Source organism: Nycticebus coucang, chromosome 3, assembly GCF_027406575.1.
Source record: "Nycticebus coucang isolate mNycCou1 chromosome 3, mNycCou1.pri, whole genome shotgun sequence".
NCBI lineage: Eukaryota > Metazoa > Chordata > Mammalia > Primates > Lorisidae > Nycticebus > Nycticebus coucang.
The window spans coordinates 62,164,418-62,186,733 of NC_069782.1; the positions used below are offsets into that span (position 1 = coordinate 62,164,418).

Below are 22,316 nucleotides of genomic sequence, written 5' to 3' on the forward strand. Positions count from 1 at the left end.
CACGGGGGCTGGTTATAAATCCCCACCCTGGTCGAGGCCGGACCAGGCTTTTATTGGCCCAGGACCTACGTCCCTGGGGATCCAGCTTTCCCCTAGGAGGCGCTGGCTTTGGGCTGGACGGGGCTGGCGCCCGCCCCAGGTCTCTCTCTGCCTGGGAGGTAGGCAGCCAGAGGGTATTTTTAGCTGGTGAAAGGATATAGTGGATTCCAGTTCACCCTGGTGGGGGCGGACCGGGACAGAGGAGACCCTTTGGGTAAAGGAGGCCTGGATCCACCTAGACTTCAGTCTCCTCTGCAGACGGGCTCTCCCTTCTTCCTTCTCAGAAGCACACATAGCAGAGAGGTGCAGATGTGGACACGCCAGGGAAAATGGGTCCCCCTTTCCCTAACAGAGCTGGCGCCCTCTCCCCACACACGCTCACTAGCTCAAGAACGTTAATCACAAGCCGGGCTCAATTTCCCCACACTTTTATCTCAAAAGTTATCGCGAGAGTCCAGTGGCCTCGACGGCATCCACCGCGCATGGACAGCGACCAGCGGGGCTGGCCGGGTGGGACCAAGAGTGCTGTCGGGGCGCCGTCGGGACAGGGGTTGTGGCCTCCGTCTCGTCGGGCTCCGTGAGGTAGGGTCACACGCATGCGCACTCGCGCGCCGACAGCTCGTGCACTGTGTGGTAGCGGCTGCGCTCGTCCAGAAAGGACACCTCGTCCTCGTAGGCCGTCGGGCGGCAGCAGGGCTGCGCGCGCACCCGCTCCCGCCGCAAGCGCCTGCGCTGGCGCAGGCGCAGCAGTCCCAGGTCGTAGACGCGCGCGGCCGCCTCACACGCGCCTGCGCAGTAGCGGAACAGCACGGTCTCGTCCGACGCGTAGCCCAGGCCCAGCTCGCTCACGCGTACCTCCAGCTCACGCAACCCGCATGGTCGCATCCCGGACCGCGGACGCGCGCGCCGCCGCCGAGGCCCCGCCCGACGGCGGGGTCCTGAAGGCCGGTCCGCCCAGGGCGTCAGCTCGCGAAGTTCTACCGCGTCCGGGGCGCCCTGCAGCAGTGCACGGTCTACGAAGTTAGGGAGAGAAGCAAGTGGATGAGAGGCTGTGGGAGGAAGTCCCCAAACTTGTCTGTACCCTTGCCAAGAAACCCTCGCTGGGACGCCGGACCGGACAGCTTTTCATCTCACTTCCAAATCAGGGCTGCTTTGGGGCCTCCAACCTAGTCCCCAGGACAACCCACCCCTCTTGCTGAACCCTGGTCGTATATTGGGCTGCCCAGAACATGGCTCACCCTTTCTGCAAGTCCAGGGCCACTTTCCAGCCTGCTCCACTTTGAAATGAGCTTACCGGGGTCTCTAACTCACTCCTACTGGGCCCCACCCCTCCATTGCTGCCCATTCTTTCTTCAGTCCCAGTTCTGTCTAGGTCCATACCTGTGCAGGGCTGCTTTGAGGGTGGGGGTCTCACTTTCACTGAGCTGTCCCCACCCAGTGCTGAAAAGAAAGGGAGGGGCATACCATAGGGTGGCGGTGACCCAGTGGTTTCCTGCTGCCGCGGGGCACACGGGTACACCCTCTCTGGGCAGTATTGGGGGCTGCTTCCCATGCTCCCATCAGTTACCCTTTAGTTAGGTTGTCATTGGTCTCTAACTTTCTCTGGGGCCCCCACCCAAAGCGTCTACATCTTCTCTGAGCCCTTGAGCTGTTCAAATTCCGTAAACCCTGCCACCTCATCTTGCAGTGGGCCTCAGTTTCCTTATCCAAGAGACCAAATTAGGTGCTTAGGCTTCTCAGCAGAGAGGCAGAAAGTACTGAGGTCTACTGCATTCAAGGTCTTCATGGGGACCCCACCTACTGTCAGGGCCACCCCCATGTCACAGGTAAGAAAACTCAGCATCCAAGAGGACAGACACTTGCCCTAGGTCCCACCACTAGCAGGAGGGAGGGAGGGAGAGAGATCCCCCCCCCATAGGACGTTCTTCCCACCTCCCTCATTCTCCCAAGTTTGGCCCCTGTCCAGCCCTCTTCTCACACAGTCGCTACGAGGTGCCCCAAGTCACAGATTCCCAGGGCCCTGCACCCTCAATTCATTACCCAAATGGCTTCCCCTGCCCCTGCACTGCACAGCCCCAACAGAGAAGTGGAGAGGTTGGAATGGCAGACAGTGCTGACTGGGGAATTGCTGGCAGGCTAAGGATCGCAGCCCTAGAGCAGGTGGCAGTCACAATTGTAGTTGGGAGAGGAATTCCAAAGTTTAGACCCTGCATGCCCCCAAGGCAGTTGCACCTGGTTGTCAGAAGAATGAGCCTTCTAGGCATTCCAAGGAGGACTGTTTGCCCTGGAAGGTGTCTGTTCCCACAAGAGGTGGGAAATCAGACAAACCTTATGCTCTGCCTGGCTTTGCCTATTTCACCCTGTGCAACCTCTGGCAGGCAATGGCCCTGCTCAGTGCCTCAGTTTTCCTGTTCAGTGAAGCCTGCATCATCTCTGCTTTGGCTGAGGCTGAATGGTGTGAAGTTGGGGTGGGGACGACTGGGTAGCCTGTTCCATGTTCTTTAGTAATTTCCCTGGCACGACTGGGGTGGCCAAGAGTGTGCTTAGGGTTAGGTGCATGACCTGCTCACTTCTGGGTGTGCACCTACCTTCCACCACCCGAAAAGTGGAATTTAGTATTCTAGGTAGCTTTTGTAGGGTTGCCAGATAAAATAACAGACACCCAGTTAAATCTGAATTTCAAGTAAACAAGGGACAATCTTTCAGAATGTCTTTTCCTGCCTACTTGCACAGGGTCTGGAACATAGTGTCCCAAGCCTGAAAATCTACCAACATGGCATTAGTTTCTGGGCCTACAACATGGGGACTCCCAGGACTCGGTACCTGCTCCCTAATTACAGTACAGCTGGGCCCAGGGACAGGATGCAGGACAGGCAGGCACCCGCCCATTGTCTGCAACCGTCCCAGCGCAGAAATTCCTACATTCCTGCCTTGCCCCCAGGTCCTGCAGCGCTGGCTTTTGAGGGCCCAGCCTGGGTTTCTGGGACCCAGCGCTGTATGTTCTGTGACAATTGGAGGACAGCAGTGGTGGAGCTCGCGCGCTGGAGGCCGTTTTTGCCCATTGTGCATATAAGAATGGAGGACTCTGCGCGCTGGCGGTGCAGGCGCAGACTCGCTCACCAGCGAGCTCCCGGCCCACACCCACGGGTGCCGTGCACGTGGCCGGCCTGCGTCTACAGCCCCGACTGCGTCTACAGCCCCGGGGTACTTGCGGGGACGCGCGTGGACGTAGGCACGTGCACATCAGCTCCGTGCCTAACACCTCCTTCACCCCACCTGACCTGCAGTGGGGCACGCTGCAGGGGTGGGTGGGGAGTCCGGAAGGGGCCACGCCTTGGGAATGGGCGGCTCCTCTTCCCTACCTCAGGGCCTGTGCTGGCGTCTGTATGTCCCCAGCCTCGTCTCTTTTCTCTCCATCTCTTTGTCTCTGGGTCAACCTTCTCGTTTCTAGATCTTTCTAGGTCTCTCCTCCTGCTCAGGGCTGGTCACTGGGGCCTGGATCCAGCTATCCCTCCACCCCTCGCTGTGCTTGGGGGCCATCCAGGCCAAATGCCCGAATCTAATCTCCATCTGGCCCCCACAGCCCCTCAGGGGCCAGAGCCTAATTCCTTGTGACAGCTAAGCTGAAGGACCCCAATTCCTGGCCAAGCCTGCAGGGATTTGCACCGTTCTTCCACCCCATGTAAATAAACAAACTGTCCAAACTTCACTGACCCTTCCACTCGGGCGCCACTACCTGAAACCCCATCACTATGGCCACCCCTACGTCCAGGTGCCTGACCTAACCCACGGGAGGTGCTTACACTGGGCCAGGCGGTTGATCCGGGTGTCCAGGGTGCGAGGCAGGCGGTGAAGGGGGACTAGTGAGGGTCTGAAGCGGTGGCTGAAGAGCAGGCCCTCTTGACACATCCAGATGGACAGCATGGAGCTGCACAGCACTGAGGCCAAGGCTGCCGCCTTCCAGCGCTGCATCCTCGTCCTGGGGGCATGGGATGTTCAGCCGCTCGCCCAGTCTGTCCTTCCAGCAACAAATGGGCACAGGGCACTGGGCCAGTCACTGTGGATAAAGTGGGCCCTTGATTTTGAACAATTCCTGCTTAATGATCAATAATAAGATAGGAGCCATTGAATAAGATTGTGAAAAACTTGCCAAGAAGAGGTTGGGTGTCAGGTGAGAGTTGGCCAGGCACAGAATGGCATCTTGGGCAGGGGAAACAGCCAGTGCAAAGGCCCTGAGGCTGGCCTGAACTTGCAGAGAAAGGCAGTGAGGGCATTCGAGACAGGTGGCACTGTGGAAGAAGGGCCAGAAGGAAGGACAGTGCTCGGGATAGTTTGGGAGGCAGGAATCTGGGACTGAGACTTTGTTCTCTACATATTGATGGCCTTCAGTGACTCTTTTCCCCTCTCTAAGCCTCCTTTTCCCCTCCAAGTGATCCAGAGGAGGGTGGCAATGGACCAAAGCTGCCCCTGACATTGAGTCTCACCTCTAGGCCTTTGTACAGGTAGGTCCTTCCAGCCAGGGCTCTCCTCTCCCTTCCTCCTCATTCCCATTCTCCTTTCAGCTTCAGCTTGGATGCTGCCTCCTCCAGGAAGCCTTCCCTGACCACCTCTCCTATCTCTTCTAACTTCAGGTCCTCAGCTTCCCCCATTAAGACACTGTTTACTGTGTTGTGACTGCCTGGTGGTACCATGCTCACTGCACAAAGCAGGTGTTTTAGTAACCCACGTATACTCCCTGTCCCCATGTAGGAGCTGCTTCCCGCCTCCTGGCAGCCCCCAGCCAACATTTACATTCCCCCGTCCTGGCAGCCTGGTGTCCGGCACACTGAGCCTGGCAGCCAGCCCGGCATAAACATTTACACGGAGCTCTGGAAGCTGGGTTGGAGGCTAATCAACACTGGGGCAGCTCTGAGCCTGAATCTCCCTGCACTGTGGGGAGATTCATCCCATGCTAATTAAGTTTCATCTCCACTGCTTTGCATGGGCTGAGACTTTATGCAGCCAAGTACAGGACTCCGAACCTCCTCTTCCCCTCACACCTCCCACCCACTGGATTCTCAAGCACCAGGAGCTACACCCACTAGGCAGTAAAAGGAGACGTTTATTAAAGTGCCGGCTGTGTACCAGGCTGGTGCTTGAACCCCTGAGAGAGGCACCAGTATCTCCATTATACAACTGGGGTGAAACTAAGGCACAAAATGGGTTGGGGCTTGTCTGAGGGCATGCAGCTAGAAAAAAATGTGAGATTTGAACCCAGGTTTTTTGACATGGCCCCATACAGACTGGGCTATGCTTGGAGGGCACAAAATGGGTTGGGGCTTGTCTGAGGGCATGCAGCTAGAAAAAAATGTGAGATTTGAACCCAGGTTTTTTGACACACCCCATACAGACTGGGCTATGCTTGGAGGCAAATGCTGTAGAGTCACCCCAAAGACTCGCCATTATTGGTGATATTGATACCACCCGGTTTGGTAATGTTGGTGGTGTTGGTTGGGAATGAGATTCCTGACAGAAGGCCATGTAAGCAAATCCCAGACCAGCCTGGGGGTCTTAAGAGAGTCAACCTGAAGGGGAGGTTGACTGTCCTTCAAGGCCTGCCCATCTGGTTCCCCACTGGCACTTCAGTGCTCAATAGACATTTGCTGAATGAATGAATGAACTAATGAATACAAAGAAGCTAGGCATCAAGTGGCTCAGATTCCAAGTTGAAGGGTCCAGGGTTTCACATTTGTTGCTTTAATATGGCACCAGCCCCATTCAGGAAACCTACCTTCATTTATTAAGCACTGGCTGTATACTAAGCCCAGAGATTTCAACTATCATTTCTTTTTCTTCTTCTTCTTTTTTTTTTTTTTTTTTGCAGTTGTTGGCTGGGGCTGGGTTTGAACCCACCATCTCTGGTATATGGGGCTGGCACCCTACTCCTTTGAGCGACAGGCGTTGCCCAACTATCATGTCTTTTTCATCCTCCCAATAAATCCATTCATCCACTCATTCACTCATCAAACATTTATTGGGCTCCCGTATGATTTGCCAGGCCCTGAGGACACTGTAGGGACCAAGCCAGACTGAGTCCATCTGGTAGGGAAGACAGATAATCTCATAAAAAAGATTAAAATGATTTCAGGCAAGTATTATGAGGGATAGTCAAGAGGATTAGATCCATAGGGGTTGGTTAGGGGGCCCTCCTTGAGGAAGTGACACATGTGCTTAAGACTCAAGAGTAAGAAGTCAGCTGTTAGGAAAATCTAGGGGCAGATGTCCCAGGCAGCAGCCCAGCCTGTGCAAAGACCCTGGGGCAGGACCATGCCTGGCACGTTGGGGGCATAGTGAGGAGGCCTGTGTGGCTGGAGCAGAGTGAGGAGGAGGACAGAGTGAGGAAGGGATGGTGGGAGGGGATGGAGCAGGTTGTAGAAGACCTGGTGGGCCTTGGGGCGAGTATTTCCTTCTTAACAAGGTGAAGCAAGTAGAAGGCAGCCCCAGCAGCTGTCAGGTGCCAAAACCCACCCCTTTTACCTTTAACGAGAACCCACTTTATGCCCAATCTCATTCTACAAACTTAATACCTGTTATGTCATTTCAACCTTCCAAGAGTCCTAAAAAGCAGGTAATACCCTTATCCCCATTTTACAAGTGAGAAACGGAGGCCCAGAGCTGTGAAGTGACATGTTCAAGGTCACAGAGCTAGGATTTGAATAACTGTGAGCTCACAACCATGAAAGGGAAGCAGGCAAGGAAACCGCCCCCCCGCCCCTAACACCGCAACCAGGAGCCCAAGACCACTCTGGACCCACAGCATTCTGCCTGACCTCACACCAATCTTGGAGTAGTGTGCCTTAGTTTCCCTATTGGGCTGGAAAAAGCCTTGGGCTCTGGTGTTCTATATCTACGAAGGGCTCAACACAGGGCGGTGAATGAGTCAGTTCCAGACTGGCCCGGCCACGGAAGTCCTTACTGGCCTTGGGACTGCAGATTCCCCACCCAGATCTCTGGTGACAGGCAGGAAGGCAGGGGGCCATCAGTGAACAGGGCCCAGCAGGCACTGCTGATAAACCAGCTGCTGACAATGGGCCTTTCTGTATGGGGGTCACCTAACTGGTTTGTCCCTGGCACGGACTAGACCAGGAGGGGCTAATGCATGTGTACATGATGTGTGTGCTTGTGTGCTGGAGGCTTCCAGCCCAGGTGGTTCACACATAGCACTCACGAGGCTCACAATCTCCCCCAGCTGTCTTCTGTTCTCACACACACTCAGGTTCTTCCACTCTTGTACACACACTCATACATATTACATTCACATGCTCACTGTCACATGCACTGTCCACATGCTCTCATGCTCAAACACGGTTACACAGGCATCCTAGGGTGTTTTCACACTTAACACACAACTCAACTGTTTGGACATCTTCAACACACATTGAAGCACTGTCACACTCAAAGATCAACATGATTGGGGTGGCACCTGTGGCTCAGTAGGGCGCCGGCCCCATATACTGAGGGTGGCAGGTTCAAACCTGGTCCCGGCCAAACTGCAACAAAAAAATAGCCAGGCATTGTGGCGGGCACCTGTAGTCCCAGCTACTTGGCAGGCTGAGGCAAGAGAATTGCCTAAGCCCAAGAGCTGGAGGTTGATGTGAGCTGTGATGCCACAGCACTCTACGAAGGGCAACAAAGTGAGACTCTGTCTCTAAAAAAAAAAAAACAAAAAACAAAACTTGAATAGTTAGGTATTTTCTTTTTTCTTTTTTTTTTTTTTTTGAGATAGAATCTCATTATGCTGCCCTCGGTAGAGTGCCGTGTGGTCACAGCTCACAGCAACCTCAAACTCGTGGCCTAAAGTGATTCTCTTGCCTCAGCCTTCTAAATAGCTGGGACTATAGGCACCCGCCACAATGCCTGGCTATTTTTTTGTTGCAGTTGTCATTGTTTAGCTGGCCTGGCTGGATTCGAACTTGCTAGCCTCAGTGTATGTGGCTGATGCCCTAACCACTGTGCTACGGGCACCCAGCCCACTTATGTATTTTCATACTTATGCTCAAATATGATCACATACACATGCAGACATTTCCATGCTCACATAGTTGAACACAGTCACACTCACACAATCAAATATTACACATCCATACACTCAAACACTACATTCACACACTAGTTTGTTCTCACACTCATGCTTGAATACTATCAGACTCGTGCTGAGAAGTTTTCACATTCACACCTACACTTGGACATTTTTGCACTCATTCAAAACACTACACATTCATTCACTTGCAAATGTGATCACATCTACACACTTGAACACCTCCACATTCACACATTAGTATTCACACTCACATACTTGGGTGTTTTCACACTGTGTCCAAACATTGTACTCACACACTGGTGTTTTCACACTCACACTCAAATCCGATCACGTGCACACTCAAACACGGTAGGTTGGTCTCACCTCCCCACACTCAGGCATTGTCTTTTTCATGTTGACACAGAATGGACACAACCACACACAGGGGTGGCCACTGAGCCCTCCCGTGAGCACCTGTCCCTCTCCAAGTGCACAAGATACACACCTATAGGCATGGGACATCCATTGTCCTCCCTGCTGCCTGCTTGTCCCTGACACTCTTGAATACTGGCCACCTGCTCACACATACAGAGATGCACAAATGATTCCAGTGGGGCACAGATGCAGTGGGCCCAGGGCAGCAGAAGTGAGGGCAGAGTAGGCAGGGTGACTTAGGAGGGAACTGCCCCACACTGACTATTGTTACCTGGTCCATATTTCAGGTGCCACCTACACTGTCCAGGAAGGACTGGGAGTGGTTCCTTCCCAGTCTTGGAGGAAACATCCTGACCCTGGAGAATCCACATTGCCTGAGGTGAGAAGAATCTTCCCTTCCTTGGGGGCTGCAACAGCCTGAACTGCAGCCAGAAGGATCTAGAATATACTGCAATTTCTACCTGGAGGCCACAGAATCCCCAGTGCTAGGACATTGAAGGAGGGAAAGTGAGGCTCAGAGAGGGGCAATGAATAACCAAAAGCTTCCTTGGTGGTGCCAGAAAATGCTGCTCACACCCTGTACGCAGGCAGTGCCCTGGGACACCCCTCTTCCCACCAAGCTTCCTGGGGTCAGGGACACCTGTCTGTAGGACTCCTATGAGTGACACCTGAGAGAGGAGAAAGGGGAAGGGAGGGGCCTCCCTTCCTCCAGACATCTCTTCTAGTCTGGGGAAACCTGGAATTGGGGCCTTTCCCCTTCTGGCAAACACCCACTCATCCTGCAAAGCTCTAGTTCTGATGGCCCCTTCACCAGGAGGGAAGCCTTCCCTGTTTCCCATCATGGTTCCTGTGGGTCCTGTATCTTGCCCAGCTCTGCCAGCAAGCTGTCTGTGTCCGCATCTGTTTTTGCTGGACTGGGAGTTTCTGGAAGGATATCCTGGGCTGAGTCTGCTCAAAGTACAGGGCAGCCTATGAATTCTTTTTTGAGAGGCATGAGCTTGCTGCAGACCCCCAGGCTCCATGCTTCTGCCTGTGAGTGCCACAGTCCATGCATATGTGACTCCTTCTTCTCCACCTCACTCCTGACCCTCCTGTGACTCAAGTTTCCCCATCTTCAATCATGGCCTGATGGGTGTTGCCCAGCACCGTGTGGATGCCAGGAAGGACTTGGAAAAGCCTGATACGGTAGTTCTTAGGCTCCAGCTGTGAAGCCAGCAAGTGCAGCTAGGAAGGGTGCATGTCTGTGAGTGCTGCAGCACGTGGCTGTGCACACAGACAGATCCCTGGTCTGCCTCTTCCTGGTTAGGTGACATGGAGTAAACTTCTCCCACTCTCTGAGCCTCACTTTCTCCATATGTACAATGCTCACCTCTTTTTTTTTGTTTGTTTGTTTGGTTTTGGCCAGGGCTGGGTTTGAACCCACCACCTCCAGTATATGGGGCCGGCGCCCTACTCCCTTGAGCCACAGGCACCGCCCAGTGGTCACCTCTTTTATTAGGAGGTCATTTCATTCAACAAGACCCTGCAGGCCTGTTGAGGCCCTGTTTCTAGGGGCAGTGCCACTAGCCTCCTTTTCCCAGATGGCCCCTGGTGGGATTTCACTGATGGGGAAACTGAGGCCCCATGAGGGGTGGGCCTTGGCCAGGGGTCTGGGTCTCTCTCAAGGCAAACTCAATGATTCTGCAAAACAAGAAACAAATTCTACATCTCACAAAAATGTGCCCCCTTCCTCAGAAAGCCCCAGGGCCTAACCCCACCCCATGGAGGGACAGGGAGGCCGGGACAGCCTCAAGCTGGTGGCACACATCTGGGGGCAAACCAAGAACATCTGGAGAACACAGCTGGTTCCAATGCTGCGTCTGCAGGGGCTGGGGACTAGCCTGTTGAGTGGCTTCGTGTGTGTGGGGGGTGCAGATGCAGATACCCCCAACAGACCCTTCCAGGGGAGGGGGCCCAGCCTCTCCTCTTTTCCTCCCCAAACAGAAGCTGAGTGCTGCCCAACTGCTAGAACCATCACCAGCTCCTTGCTATTCTGAGCACTAGGTTCCAGCCCCTTAGCCTGTCTTTTTTCTTTTTTTTTTGAGACAGAGTCTCATTTTGTCACCCTCGGTAGAGTGCTGTAGCATCATAGCTCACAGCAAATTCCAACTCTTGGGCTCAAGTAATCCTCTTGCCTCAGCCTCTCGAGTAGCTGGAACTACAGGTGCCCCCCACAATGCCCGGCTATTTTTAGAGACAGGGTCTTGCTCTGGCTCGGGCTGGTCTTGAACCTGTGAGCTCAGGCAATCCACCTGCCTTGGCCTCTCTGTGCTAGGATTACAGGTGTGAGCCACCACGCCTGTCCTTCCTGAGCTTGTCTTGAGGGGCTCTTGATCTGTCTTCACTAAAGTGAAGTTGAGGGCGGCACCTGTGGCTCAAAGGGGTAGGGCGCCGGTCCCATATGCCGGAGGTGGTGCGTTCAAACCCAGCCCTGGCCAAAAACCACAAATAAATAAATATAATAAAAAGCAAAAAAAAAAAAAAAAAAAAAAAAAAGAATAAGAATGGCTATGTTCAAAAAAAAATAAAAAAAAATAAAGTGAAGTTGAAGGGAGAGTGGCTTCTGGGGAGGATGGTGCTAGCTGCTTTGTGATAATAATAGTAGTAAAAACTAATAATAGTGGATACCAACACTAGTGAACAACACTATTGGTGCCATTCTAAGCATGTTAAACACTGTAGTAACTCATAGTAAGATATGGACTATTTTTTTGAGACAGAGTCTCACTATGTCACCCTCGGTAGAGTGCCATGGCGTCACAACTCACAGCAACCTCAAACTCTTGGGCTCAAGTATCCTCTTGCCTCAGTCTCCCAAGTACCTGGGACTACAGGCGCCTAATAGCCACAATGACCGGCTTTTTTTTTGTTCTTGTCATTGTTTTTTAGCAGGCACGGGCCAAGTTTGAATCTGCCAGCCCCAGTGTATGTGGTTAGCGCCCTAACCACTGAGCTATGGGCATGGAGCCAAGATATGGACTATTTTATCCTCACTTGGTAGACAGGAAAACTGAGGTCCAGAGAAATAAAGTGACTTAGAGTCAAACAGGATAAGTGGCCAAACTAGGATTTCTACATAGGTGGTTGGGCAAACTCCTACTCATCTCTCAAAATCCCAGCTCTAACACCCTTGTTTCCATTTTTCCTTCTTTCTTTCTTTTTTTTGTAGAGACTTTTGTAGAGTCTCACTTTATTGCCCTTGGTAGAGTGCTGTGCCATCACAGCTCACAGCAACCTCCAGCTCCTGGGCTTAGGGGATTCTCTTGCCTCAGCCTCCCCAGTAGCTGGGACCATAGGCGCCTGGCTGTTTTTTGTTGCAGTTTGGCCAGGGCCGGGTTTGAACCCACCACCCTCGGTATATGGGGTTGGCGCCCTACTCACTGAGCCACAGGTGCCGCCCTTTGTTTCCATTTTTCTAACCACATCTATATGGCCTCTCTAACAACAAAAACAACAATAATAACATTAACACCTGGGAATGTATGCTACAGCATTTACTTAGTGAAGTCATGTGTGCTTAGTATTTACATTTATTTTCCCACAGTCCCTGAAAAAGGTATGTTTTTGTTTGTTGTTTTTTTTAAAAGACAGAGTTTTTTGTTTCTGTTGGTTTTTTGTTTTTATTAGAGACAAAGTCTTGCTTTGTCTCCCAAGGTGGAGTGCAGTCATGAAATCATAGCTCACTATAGCCTCCCACTTCTGGGCTCAAGCACTCTACCTGCCTCAGGCTATTGAGTAGCTGGGACTACAGGCACATGTCACCATGTCCAGCTAATGTTTTTATTTTTTTGTAGAGATGGGAGTCTCACTACATAGCCCAGACTAGTCTTTAACTCCTGGCCCTTCTGCTTCATCAGTGATCCTCCTGCTTCAAGTGATCCTCCTGCTTCAGTCTCCCAAAGTGCTAAGATTATGGGCATGAGCTACCACACCTGACCTAAGATTTTTTTTTTTTGAGACAGTGTCACTGTGTCACCCTGGGTAGAGTGTCATGGTGTCACAACTTACAGCAACCTCTAACTCTTGGGCTAAAGTGATTCTTTTGCCTCAGCCTCCCAAGTAGCCAGGACTACAGGTGCCTGCTACAATGCCCAGCTATTTTTGTTGTTGCAGTTGTCATTGTTGTTTAGCAGGCCCCCGCCCAGGTTGAACCCACCTGCCTCGGTGTACGTGGCCGGCATCTTACACTGAGCTACAGGTGCTGAACCCTGACCTAAGATGTTATTATCAGCCCTGTTTTCCACATGGAGAACAGAGGATCAGAGAAGTTAAGGGTCTTACTTAAGGTCACGCAAATAAGCAGCTGAGCTGGGGCTTGAACCGGGGTCTGATTCCAAAGTTGTTCTCTCCATGACTGTACAACCACCACCTGGGAGTCTCCTGGCTTTCGTTATAAGTAGTCCCAAGAAGAGGAGGAGCCAGAGAGTGCGTTCTGCCTGCTGTCTGAGAGAATAGGCATACTGAGGCGCAGGGAGGTAAGAGATCTTTTCAAAGATAGACAGCCCTGCAGACCCAACAAGTGAAAGGCCCCGATGGCAGGAAGCCCAGAGTGCCAGGCTAGGTTCTACCCCCAACACGTTAACTTGACAATTATTGAGCACCTACTGTGTGTCAGGGCCTGGGCTGGGGGTCAGGAACTTAGTGGTAACCAAGGCCAACCTGTGCCCTGCCCTCAACAAGCTCATGGTTCAGTGGGGGAGACAGATAATTAATACGAAGTAAGTACAATAATTTAGATTTTAAACTAAATTACAATTTAGTAGTGAAACACCACCACAATAAACAAGATGAAGCCATGGGCATTGGGGATTGCTTCTAGATTAGGGGGTCAAGGAGGGCTTCTCATAGGAGGTAGCATTTGAGCTTAGACCTGGAGGTTAAGAAAGAAGTCACCAAGTGAAGATCTACAAAGAGTGTTCTAGATGGAGGGAACTACAAGTTCAAAGGCAGGGCTGTGCCTGTTCAAAGAGATAGTGTGGCTGGAGCAACAGGAGCTAGGGGACAGTGCAGAGAAGATGAGGTGGGAGGGAATGAGTGCCCCATGGATCTCAGAGCCCTCAGGGTCAGCCCCACCCTCATCCTCACCCATCCACTACCAGTGCCTGTAGCCCTTTCTTCCTGCACCCACCAGCTGGGAAGCAGGACTGGGGACTGTGTGTGGGTGCACGGTGGGCCACCAGCTTTGCAGAATTCTGCAGTTGGCCCATAAAGTTTCCCTCTTGACTATACCAGCTAGTGCCTGGTCTGGGGCTGGCCTCCAGGCATCTGGAGCTGGCAGGAGGGGGCTCCCCACCGTGGGATGACAGGATCAGCCTAATAAGACCTGGCACAGCTAAGCAGCTGATGAAGGGCCCGGGCAGGTGGCTTGAAAGACACAGGCTTCCAGGAGCAGCCAGTAGAACAACACAAGATGATGGCCACCTGACAGAGAGAGAAATTGAGGCACAGGCCCCAGATGAGTCAGAAGACTAGGAAACACCCCTCAGTTTCCCAGGAGCCCTCTTTTGCATCTCTTCAAATTCAACTTTTGCCTTGGCACCTGACACACTGTGCTATTTAGTCACTAAGGGTGCCCTCTCTCTAAGCCTCAGTTTCCCCACTTGGGAAGTGGGGGCTACATGCTGCAAGCTGGGCCCACTGTCTAATTCCTGCCAGGGCCCAGCCAAAGCCTGATTTCATTTGGATTTGGAGGGAAGACCCCTCTGTTCCAATGTCATTGTCTTCCTGAGACCCTTCCTGAACACCCCTGCCACAGAGATCCTATTTATGGGTGCTCCCCACTCAGGCTTCTTCAGGGCCATTACCACCTCTGCAGGGACAAGGCTGATTTGGGAGCCTATTGTCCATTGCCCTACCCCTCCCCCTCCCTCCAAGTGTAGCAGCACCAGTCCCATCTTGCCCTCCACTTCATCCTAGCTCAGAGCTCAGCACACTGTGACTTAACACTTAGCAAATATATAGGGCATAGAGGAACAATTCCTCTGCCTGGCCCACCCTCAGTTTTCTTGTCTGCAAAATGGGTCCCCCACTGGGGCCTGCCTGGCTCTCAGAAGGTGCTCACTGGGCAAAATGGGAAGACCCTTCCCCCTTCACTAATTTCCCCTCATGGGCTTGAGCCCTGAAAGCCCCTGCTCCACCTTGGAGGACCAGGATGATGCATCTGCAAGTGTGACCCACAGCCCCTCAGCAAAGGCAGCCTTCCTGGCCCAGTGTTTCCACATCCATTTAGGGCTTGTTCCTCTCTCCTTTGTGTATTTGTCCCCTATCTCTAGGGATCTGTCCTTCCTTTGTCAATCTTCCAGAACAGTCTCTCTCTTTCTCTCCCACACTCACTAGGGCACCTTGACTATTCCAAAACTAACCATGCTATTTCCTGTCTCCAGATCTTTGCAGGCACATTTCATACCACGTGGAATCCCCTTGTTTTCTGCTTAGAAAACTCCAACTCATCCTTCAGAGCCCCAGCTCCAAAGTCCCTCCTCTAGGAAGTCTTTCCTGACTTCCTACTCTGGGCTTCACCAGCTCTGGGTCTAAGTCTATCTCCCTTAAAGCATGGCCCAATAGCCCTGATGGTAGTCAGCCATGCCGTTGTTGTTGACAAACACTCCTTGAAACAATCTCTTGATTGTGTTCCTGTGCCTAGCTATAGCAAACTTTTCCATCCCTTCTGCTCAACTCTTGAAAGCTATATCCTCTGTTTGCTCCTTGAAAATAAGTGCTGATGGTGGAATTTCAGACACCATCCCCAGTTGAAGAGGAAGATGTTTTGTTTTCTTTTCTGCCACCCCTCCAACAAGCTCTTGGCAGCTTGCTGATGGGTGAAGTGGCTTCAGAGCCCCCTAAACCAAACCACAGGAGTTTTAGGATAAAAGGGTGTGTGGATGGCTGTCCAAAGCGCCCTGGGGCAAGAAGCTGGGGGTGGGGAGAAGCTGGCAAGGCAGGGATTCTGCCCCTGGCTGACATCCTGTTGGGGCTTCGTTAGCCTCCAGCACTAGGAAACAAAGAGGGTTATGGAACACAGACAAGGATGTTGGGTAGGAAGCCGGCAGGGCAGACAGGCAGGAGCAAGGACAGTCAGGGGTCTGGCTTTCTGCATCCCCTTTTCCTCAGGCTCTGCTCTGTAGATCTTGATGGACAATCAGCCCTGAAGATACTTTCTGGAGAAGTGACAGCAGTGGCACCTACCCTGGGGAAAGGCCATCTCTCTCTCTAGTCCCCCCTCTCATCTGTCCTCTTTCTGCAGCACCCCTAGGCCTAATGACTTTTTTTTTTTTTTTTTTGTAGAGACAGAGTCTCACTGTACCGCCCTCGGGTAGAGTGCCGTGGCCTCACACAGCTCACAGCAACCTCCAGCTCCTGGGCCCAAGCGATTCTCTTGCCTAAGCCTCCCGAGCAGCTGGGACTACAGGCGCCCGCCACAACGCCCGGCTATTTTTTTGTTGCAGTTTGGCCGGGGCTGGGTTTGAACCCACCACCCTCGGCATATGGGGCTGGTGCCCTACTCACTGAGCCACAGGCACCGCCAGGCCTAATGACTTTTAACCCACAAACCATCCCCTGGCACAATTTTGAGCTAATCCCAGCAGGTGACACCCTTTTAAAAAAGCAGAAACGGAAAGCACCGCCTCCTACCGCCCCCCCCCCACCTCCAGGATTTGCCCTTAAAGGAAAGAGTTTCACGCCCTCTTGAGGCTGAGCAGGGATGAAAGGAGTTGAGAGGGCCTGGCCCTCACTGAGGACACCGTGTCCCCAGCGGCGGCAGCGGCGGCGGACACAGAGAAGGCGGCTGGAACGCGCCACTGACAGATGTTTACTTCTGGACGCAGCGGGACAGCGACGGCAGCCCCCTACCTGGGGTTTGCGGGATCCAGACGCCTCCCAGGGCCCCTTATAGACCGTAAGGCAAAAGTGCTATCTGGGTCTCGTCCTCCTCGAGGCGGGGAAGGAGATTCTGGCTGCCTTAGCTTTAAAGGCACTGCCCCCTCCTCAGACTCCCGCGGTGGTCTAAGGAGGCAAGGGCACGCCCGCCCCGACGGGTTGGGGCACCCTTGCTGGAGCTGGGCTTGGAAAGCCGCTTAAGATCGTCCTCTGTACCCCCGCCTTGTGCCATGCGCGGACCTGTCGCCCCAGTGATCCCACCCTCATGCGGCCTCGGGTTCTCGGGTCGAGGAGGGCAGCCACTGGTTTACTGGGAGACCCCAGCATCACCCCAATCTTCTGTCCATGGGGCGGGTCGCGTCCCCCTACCCCCGCACCATCTCTCCAATTTGCCCTTGCTTACCCGCTCCGGGCACTGGATTACCCGTCAGTGGCGTCCGCGCCTGCCGCCCGCGCCAGCCCCAGCCCCTGCCCCAGCCGCCGCGACCGCCATCCGGGCCGCCTGGGCCCGCGGCGCCCGGAGGGGCCCGAGCCGGAGGGGGCGGCCGCGGGGGGGGCGCGGCGCGGGCCGGCCCATGGAGCACCCCCCCTGGGGCTTGCTCAGCCGCGGGGTGCGGCCATCCCGGCCCCGTTGGGAGCTGGGGCTGGGAGTGGGTGCCCTGGACGGCTGGCGGCTTGGAGGGCACAGGGCGCAGGAGTGCACAGACGGCAGGGCGGTCTTGGCGCGCGGGGTGGGACTCCGGGGCGGCGGCGTGAGAGGCCCGGGCGCTCCGAGCCGCTCCACGGCTGGCTCTGCCCCCGCCTCCGCCGCTCCCGCCCCGGACGGCTCGGCCGGCTCGGGGGCTGGGGGCGGGGCTGGGGGCGGGGCCGGGGGCTGTGGCTCGGGTTTCTAGGTCCCAGGAGCCGCTCCCACCCGCCCCCGCCCTTCCTCGTCCCAGCCGGAGGGGTACCCGAAAGAACACAGGTAGCAGGGGCGAGGGCGCCACAGACCCCCCCCCCGACGGCAATCTTTCTCAGCTCTAGGAACTCCGACGGCTCCCCTTCGGAACAGCCCCAAGACGTCTACTAACCGTACCCCACGGTTGCCCCACGCAAGTGCCTGTGACTTCAGCGACGCCCACTCTTGTAAGGATCTAACCTTACTGCCAACTCACTCAGTGCTGCCCTAGGTCCCGGAAAACAAGCCCTCAGTAAGTTCCCTCACCAAGTAAACCCTCCAGGGAAGGCCCATCCCTATTCTGAGACCCTCGACGGAGCCTCTACCATAAATCCGGAACCCCAAGTCGTCCCCTCAGGTCCCCCTCTGACGAAGAGCCGCAGCGCCGATCCGAAGACTGTGGCCATCATTTACAACTCCGCCCACCCTTCTGAGGATTCTGCCCCAACCCCGTCCTGCCCGAGGCCCTCTTTCAAAAAAGCTGAAGAAGCTCCCTCCCAAGAAAGCCCTTTCAGGGAACTGAGACCCAAAGGTCTCCTCTAAGACAGCCGAGATACCCACTGTCCACAGCCCCCATCAAGTAGCAGAGCCCCCCGACCTGGCCTCAGACCCCGCAGGGGATCCCTTTCTCTTCGCTGCCTCTTGCTGGCGCCCCCTACTGGGCACCAAAACCCGCCGCGCCGGGCATTATCACTGCCGGCCCACAAGCCCAAACCCACTAGACCCCTCCCCGACGGCTCCGCGTTCCCACGGCGCCTCCAGGAGGCGCAGACCGGGGTGGGGCCGGCCGGAGTAGGCCGGGCTGGGCCCGTCGAGGCCCCGCCCCGGCCCCAGCAAAGCTACCAAGAAACCCCTGCCCGGCAGCAGGCCCGAGACTCCGGCGCGCAGACTCCTTCCGGCTCTGCCTGCCTTCTTGGGCCCCGGTGCTCAGGTTTCTCATTCCCGCCTCCTGAAGTCTTGGGGCTGCCCTCTCACTCTGGCCTTGGCCCCCTGCATTCTCCGATCCCAACAGCCTGAGGCTTCGTATGGGGGTTAGGCCATCCCAGGAAGGAACCTTCCTACCAACACACGTCCCCTGCAAGGTGCCTATACAACTTGCGGCACCACGCAGTGACTGGAGGTGGCACTAGGCAGCCTGATTTCCTACTGCACACGGGTTGCTGAGAGTGCGAGACTAGGTACATGCCCTGTAAATTCTGGCGTTGGGGGACCTGAAAGTGAGCATGTGGCCTATTCGCTGGTCCAGAATGGAAAAGAAAAGGGATTTGTGCTCTGTGTGGTCTTGGACCGCCACATGCTCTCCCCGTGCCTCAGTTTTCCCACTTGTAACACGGGGTATTATTATTACAGAAGATCCTGACGGTGTTGTAGTAAGGATTGGATGAGTAAGTATGAATATTCGTGCCTGACGCATGTTGAGCGACGTCCCAGTGACTATCATTATTGGTGATCAGAAATGCTCTCCCCAGGCACCTGCTCCCACGCACACAGCACACTCTGAGCGGGAAGAAGAGCATGGCATCGCGGGCCACCTGTGCACAGATCCCCATACCTTTGTTCTAGGCAGAGTCACACCCATTGTTATACCCTCATTCTCACACAAACCCGGACACCCTTACATGCATGGGGCCATATACATGGTCACAACCACCTACCTGTACTCGCACGTGCACGCGCACTGATGTGCTACTGACCCCTCAACTTGCATCACACGGACACACAAACACTCTCCCCTGGGAGGGTCCTTCCTCACCTCAAATCTCTGAACCCACTTGTGCACACAGACCTGAGACTTACACTCTCACTAACATGCGAGTTGTGTGTTCCCTCTTGAAGAAACCAACACACAGGCACGCATATTCACACACTCAGCCTGCTGGCCTGCAGAGTGGCTTCTTGGTTGCTGGTGGACACCCGCACAGGCGTGAACACACACACTCACACATACTCCGCAGATCTTTACATGCTCCCACACACAGTCTCCAGGACACTCCACACAGACAATACATTCCCAGCCCAGGGCCACTCACACCATCCCTGCCGAGTGCACACAATGCACGGTGCTGCACGGACAGCTGCAACACTCACAAGGCGCCCCCTGCATGCCTCAAAGCCACAACTCACAGGGAGTACCGAGACATTGTCGCACCTGCACTCGAACTTGCGCGCGTGCGCGCACACACACGCTGGGCCTGTCTGGGAGACATTCTACTTTGCACACACGCAGCCCTGCCAGGCACCCCCACCAGCCATTAAGCTGTCACCAGCCGCCCCTCAGCGGCCTCCTGCTCACCCCACACAGCCTGTGCCCCCCTCCCACGCACAGCTGGGGGCCTCAGGGGTGGGGCGTGTAGACACATGGGGCACAGGACACACACATGTGCCCACCATGTGGACGCTCGTAAAACGGTTGCCCTGACAACAGCGACTTGAGAGACTTGGTTCTTCCTCTGGGGAGGGGGGTTTGTGGGATGGGGCCAAGGTGGGGGCGGGGCGCCAGGCAGGAGGTGGGGACACAAGGACAATCCCCACCTCCAACCATCACACTCAGGGACACACATGCTGACACAAACTCACACTTGGGGGAGACCCTGTTGCACTCAGAAACACAGACCTGCTGGCTTGCTTGAGGTCAGCTCCACATGATCACATCAATCACAGGTTCCTTTTATTCTGACACCTTCCTGAGTCAACTGCAACAGCACTCTGTCACAGACCTGCATGCTAAGTTGCCCCCAGATGGGTAGAGACAGACACCCTGTCACACTTGCTGACCCACGGCACAGCCTAGGATATATCCAGGAACTGAGATGTACACAGAACACACCTGCCCTCCAGCCCTGGCCAGGCCAGGCTCATTCCTGCTGGGAACCGCAGGGTCCAGGAAGGTCCCTCCATTAAGACCTGCACTCTATACCCTCCCCAAAAAAGTGTCTGGGCTTGGCTGCCCCAGAGACCAGGGGACCAGGGGCTGGTTCTATTTGCAGGACATGTGAGTATTTACAATGCTATATTTTTAAACTTTTTTTGTCCCAGACTTGGTCTGCTGTGGGGTGGGTGTAGCAGAGCCTTGAACTTCTGCTGCTTCTTGTGCAGCCTATGGGTAGGGTCTGTGGTCTTCCCAGAGCATGGATGTGGGAAGCTGAGAGGCTCAGAAAGGCCCAGGGGCGAATGTGCTCTCTTAGACCAGTAGTTTTCAACCTTCCTAATGAGAACCACTGTCTTAGACTTATTTGAGCCTGTAGTCCCATGGTCCCTGCCCAGGCAGTGCTGGGATGGTGCAGGGACAGCTGAATCCCAGGCCTTAACACCTATCTGCCTGTGCTCCCTGGTGTGTTTGCCTGGAAATTAGTTCCACTTGTTCTCTGCTTCCTTAGGTACGTCCCCCAGGTGACTCCTGGCAACACCCATCCCTCAGCCTGCTCTGTGCCCACTTGGTTGTTATGAAACTCCAGCCCTGTTCTCCAGAGCTGGTCCCTGCCCTCCCCGGGAGGCTGCTGCCGCCAGGGAAAGTGTCCTGTTCCTGGGTGGAGCCTCAGGCAGAGGTTCTGGGAGGCCAACGGCTTCTGGCCAAGACTAGGATTTGGCTGGTGGAGAAGTTTCCATCTTAGCGCCAGTAGTTGGTTCAGGTCCAGTGGGTCTGGGGCTACTTCCCAGGACCCCCAGGGACCAGCCTTGTGGAGGTAGAGGCAGCTGGGAGCCCACTGTGTCCCCTGGTTGGAGCATTGGCCATCTCTGCACACTGAGCACTGCCTCACCCCTCAGCGTGCTGGTGACTGGGCTTAGTTTTCTCCATCTTTGAAGTGGCCCCCATGTGATCACACCAGAATCACAGGTTCTGTGAATTGCTACCCACTTCCAGCTGCTTGGAGCCTTGGAGGTGGGTAGTGTCATTTTCCTATGGAGAAGTGAAAGGACCCACTCAGGTCACTGTGACCACCAACAGGCTCCCCCAAACTAGGTGTTGGGCCTACTGACTGCACAGTCACTCTCACCTCAAACCAGGCCATGCTGAGCAGAGAGAGAGGTCTCAGCTCTGGCAGGGCTGGACATACACTCCTGACTTGGGTTAGGCTGGACTGGAGTAAGGGCCCTGGGAGCTGGAGTAGAAGCTGGCCAGGCCAGACTGGGCCCATGAGGCCTGTGGGCGGCAGGAAGGGGCTGGTTTGCTCCAGGCGAAGATGGTAAAAACAGGGCCAGCAATAGTCCCGACAAGACCATTTATGGCGGCAGGTCACAAGTTAAAGGCCTTGTCTCTGGAGGCCTAGGGTCAGCAATGTGGGAAAACCATCAACACAGGGAAGGCAGGGTGGGGGGGCAGGTGGAGACTCAGAATCAACATTGTGTGGGTAGGGAGTTAGGCTGGGTTTGCATGGCCACCTGTAGGGTGGGGCAGGTATGTCTTTCTGGGGACCCCCCAGAGGCACAAACACTCATGCACACACACACACACATACAGAGTGACACACAGGTCCCAGCCACAAATATATATGCATAGTTCCTCCCTCATGCACACGCATAATGAAGTAGATGCATACAGACATCATGCTCCCAGTCACACACCCTCAGCAGCTTCTAATGCAAATGTGTGGACTGTTACCCACGCATGCAGGAACATGCTCACAGGCACTCCCAGGGACACCCACTGGCATTGGCTTCCTTGCACACAAGCTTCTGCCCACCCTGCAGTCTTGTGTCCTTGGCCTGGGCTGTCCTAATCCTGGGCTTGTGTCCTGAAGCCACAGATAAGGGGCAGCTGCAGCCACAGATAAAGGAGTTCCAGCCACAAATCCTGGGCAGCTGTGGCAGTCAAGGGCACTGATCCCAGGAGGCACCTGCCTGCTGCTGCCATCCCCATCTGGCCTGGCCAAGAGAGAGGGAAAGGGGGATGGGAAACTGAGGGGCACTGAAGGGGTGGCAAGTGGAGAT

The 22,316-nt window shown here is 54.7% G+C and overlaps 2 protein-coding genes across 7 annotated transcripts in view; one reads left to right on the plus strand and one right to left on the minus strand.

Moving 5' to 3' along the window:
- NRTN (neurturin) lies at positions 1–16,991 on the minus strand. 4 transcript variants are annotated; one of them, XM_053584133.1, is made up of 3 exons: positions 16,854–16,991; positions 3,843–4,096; positions 1–1,052 (listed from the first exon to the last, which is right to left on the minus strand). In XM_053584133.1, the coding sequence occupies exons 2-3, from the start codon at positions 4,009–4,011 to the stop codon at positions 628–630; spliced, it is 594 nt and encodes a 197-aa protein (XP_053440108.1). In that variant the 5' UTR covers positions 4,012–4,096; positions 16,854–16,991; the 3' UTR covers positions 1–627. The 4 variants fall into 4 exon arrangements, with proteins under 4 accessions (XP_053440108.1, XP_053440110.1, XP_053440109.1 ...); XM_053584135.1 differs by having other exon boundaries at positions 3,843–4,018; positions 16,854–16,933; XM_053584134.1 differs by lacking the exon at positions 16,854–16,991 and adding an exon at positions 13,802–13,993 and having other exon boundaries at positions 3,843–4,018.
- Positions 16,263–22,316, plus strand: part of DUS3L (dihydrouridine synthase 3 like) — a 16,944-nt gene continuing 10,890 nt past the window's right edge. Inside the window, exons 1-2 of one of the 3 annotated variants that reach the window (XM_053584129.1) lie at positions 16,263–16,469; positions 17,468–17,575. The gene's annotated coding sequence lies outside the window, so the exon portion shown is untranslated. The remainder of the gene's footprint in view (positions 16,470–17,467; positions 17,576–22,316) is intronic. The other 2 variants (XM_053584128.1, XM_053584126.1) reach the window with 2 other exon arrangements.

Bases quoted from the DNA above. Each gene is read 5' to 3' on its own strand.
- NRTN (XM_053584133.1), bottom strand. From the start codon at position 4,011: ATGCAGCGCTGGAAGGCGGCAGCCTTGGCCTCAGTGCTGTGCAGCTCC. The intron at 1,053-3,842 runs GTAAGCACCTCC...CTAACTTCGTAG, and splicing joins GATCAACCGCCTGGCCCAGT to ACCGTGCACTGCTGCAGGGC.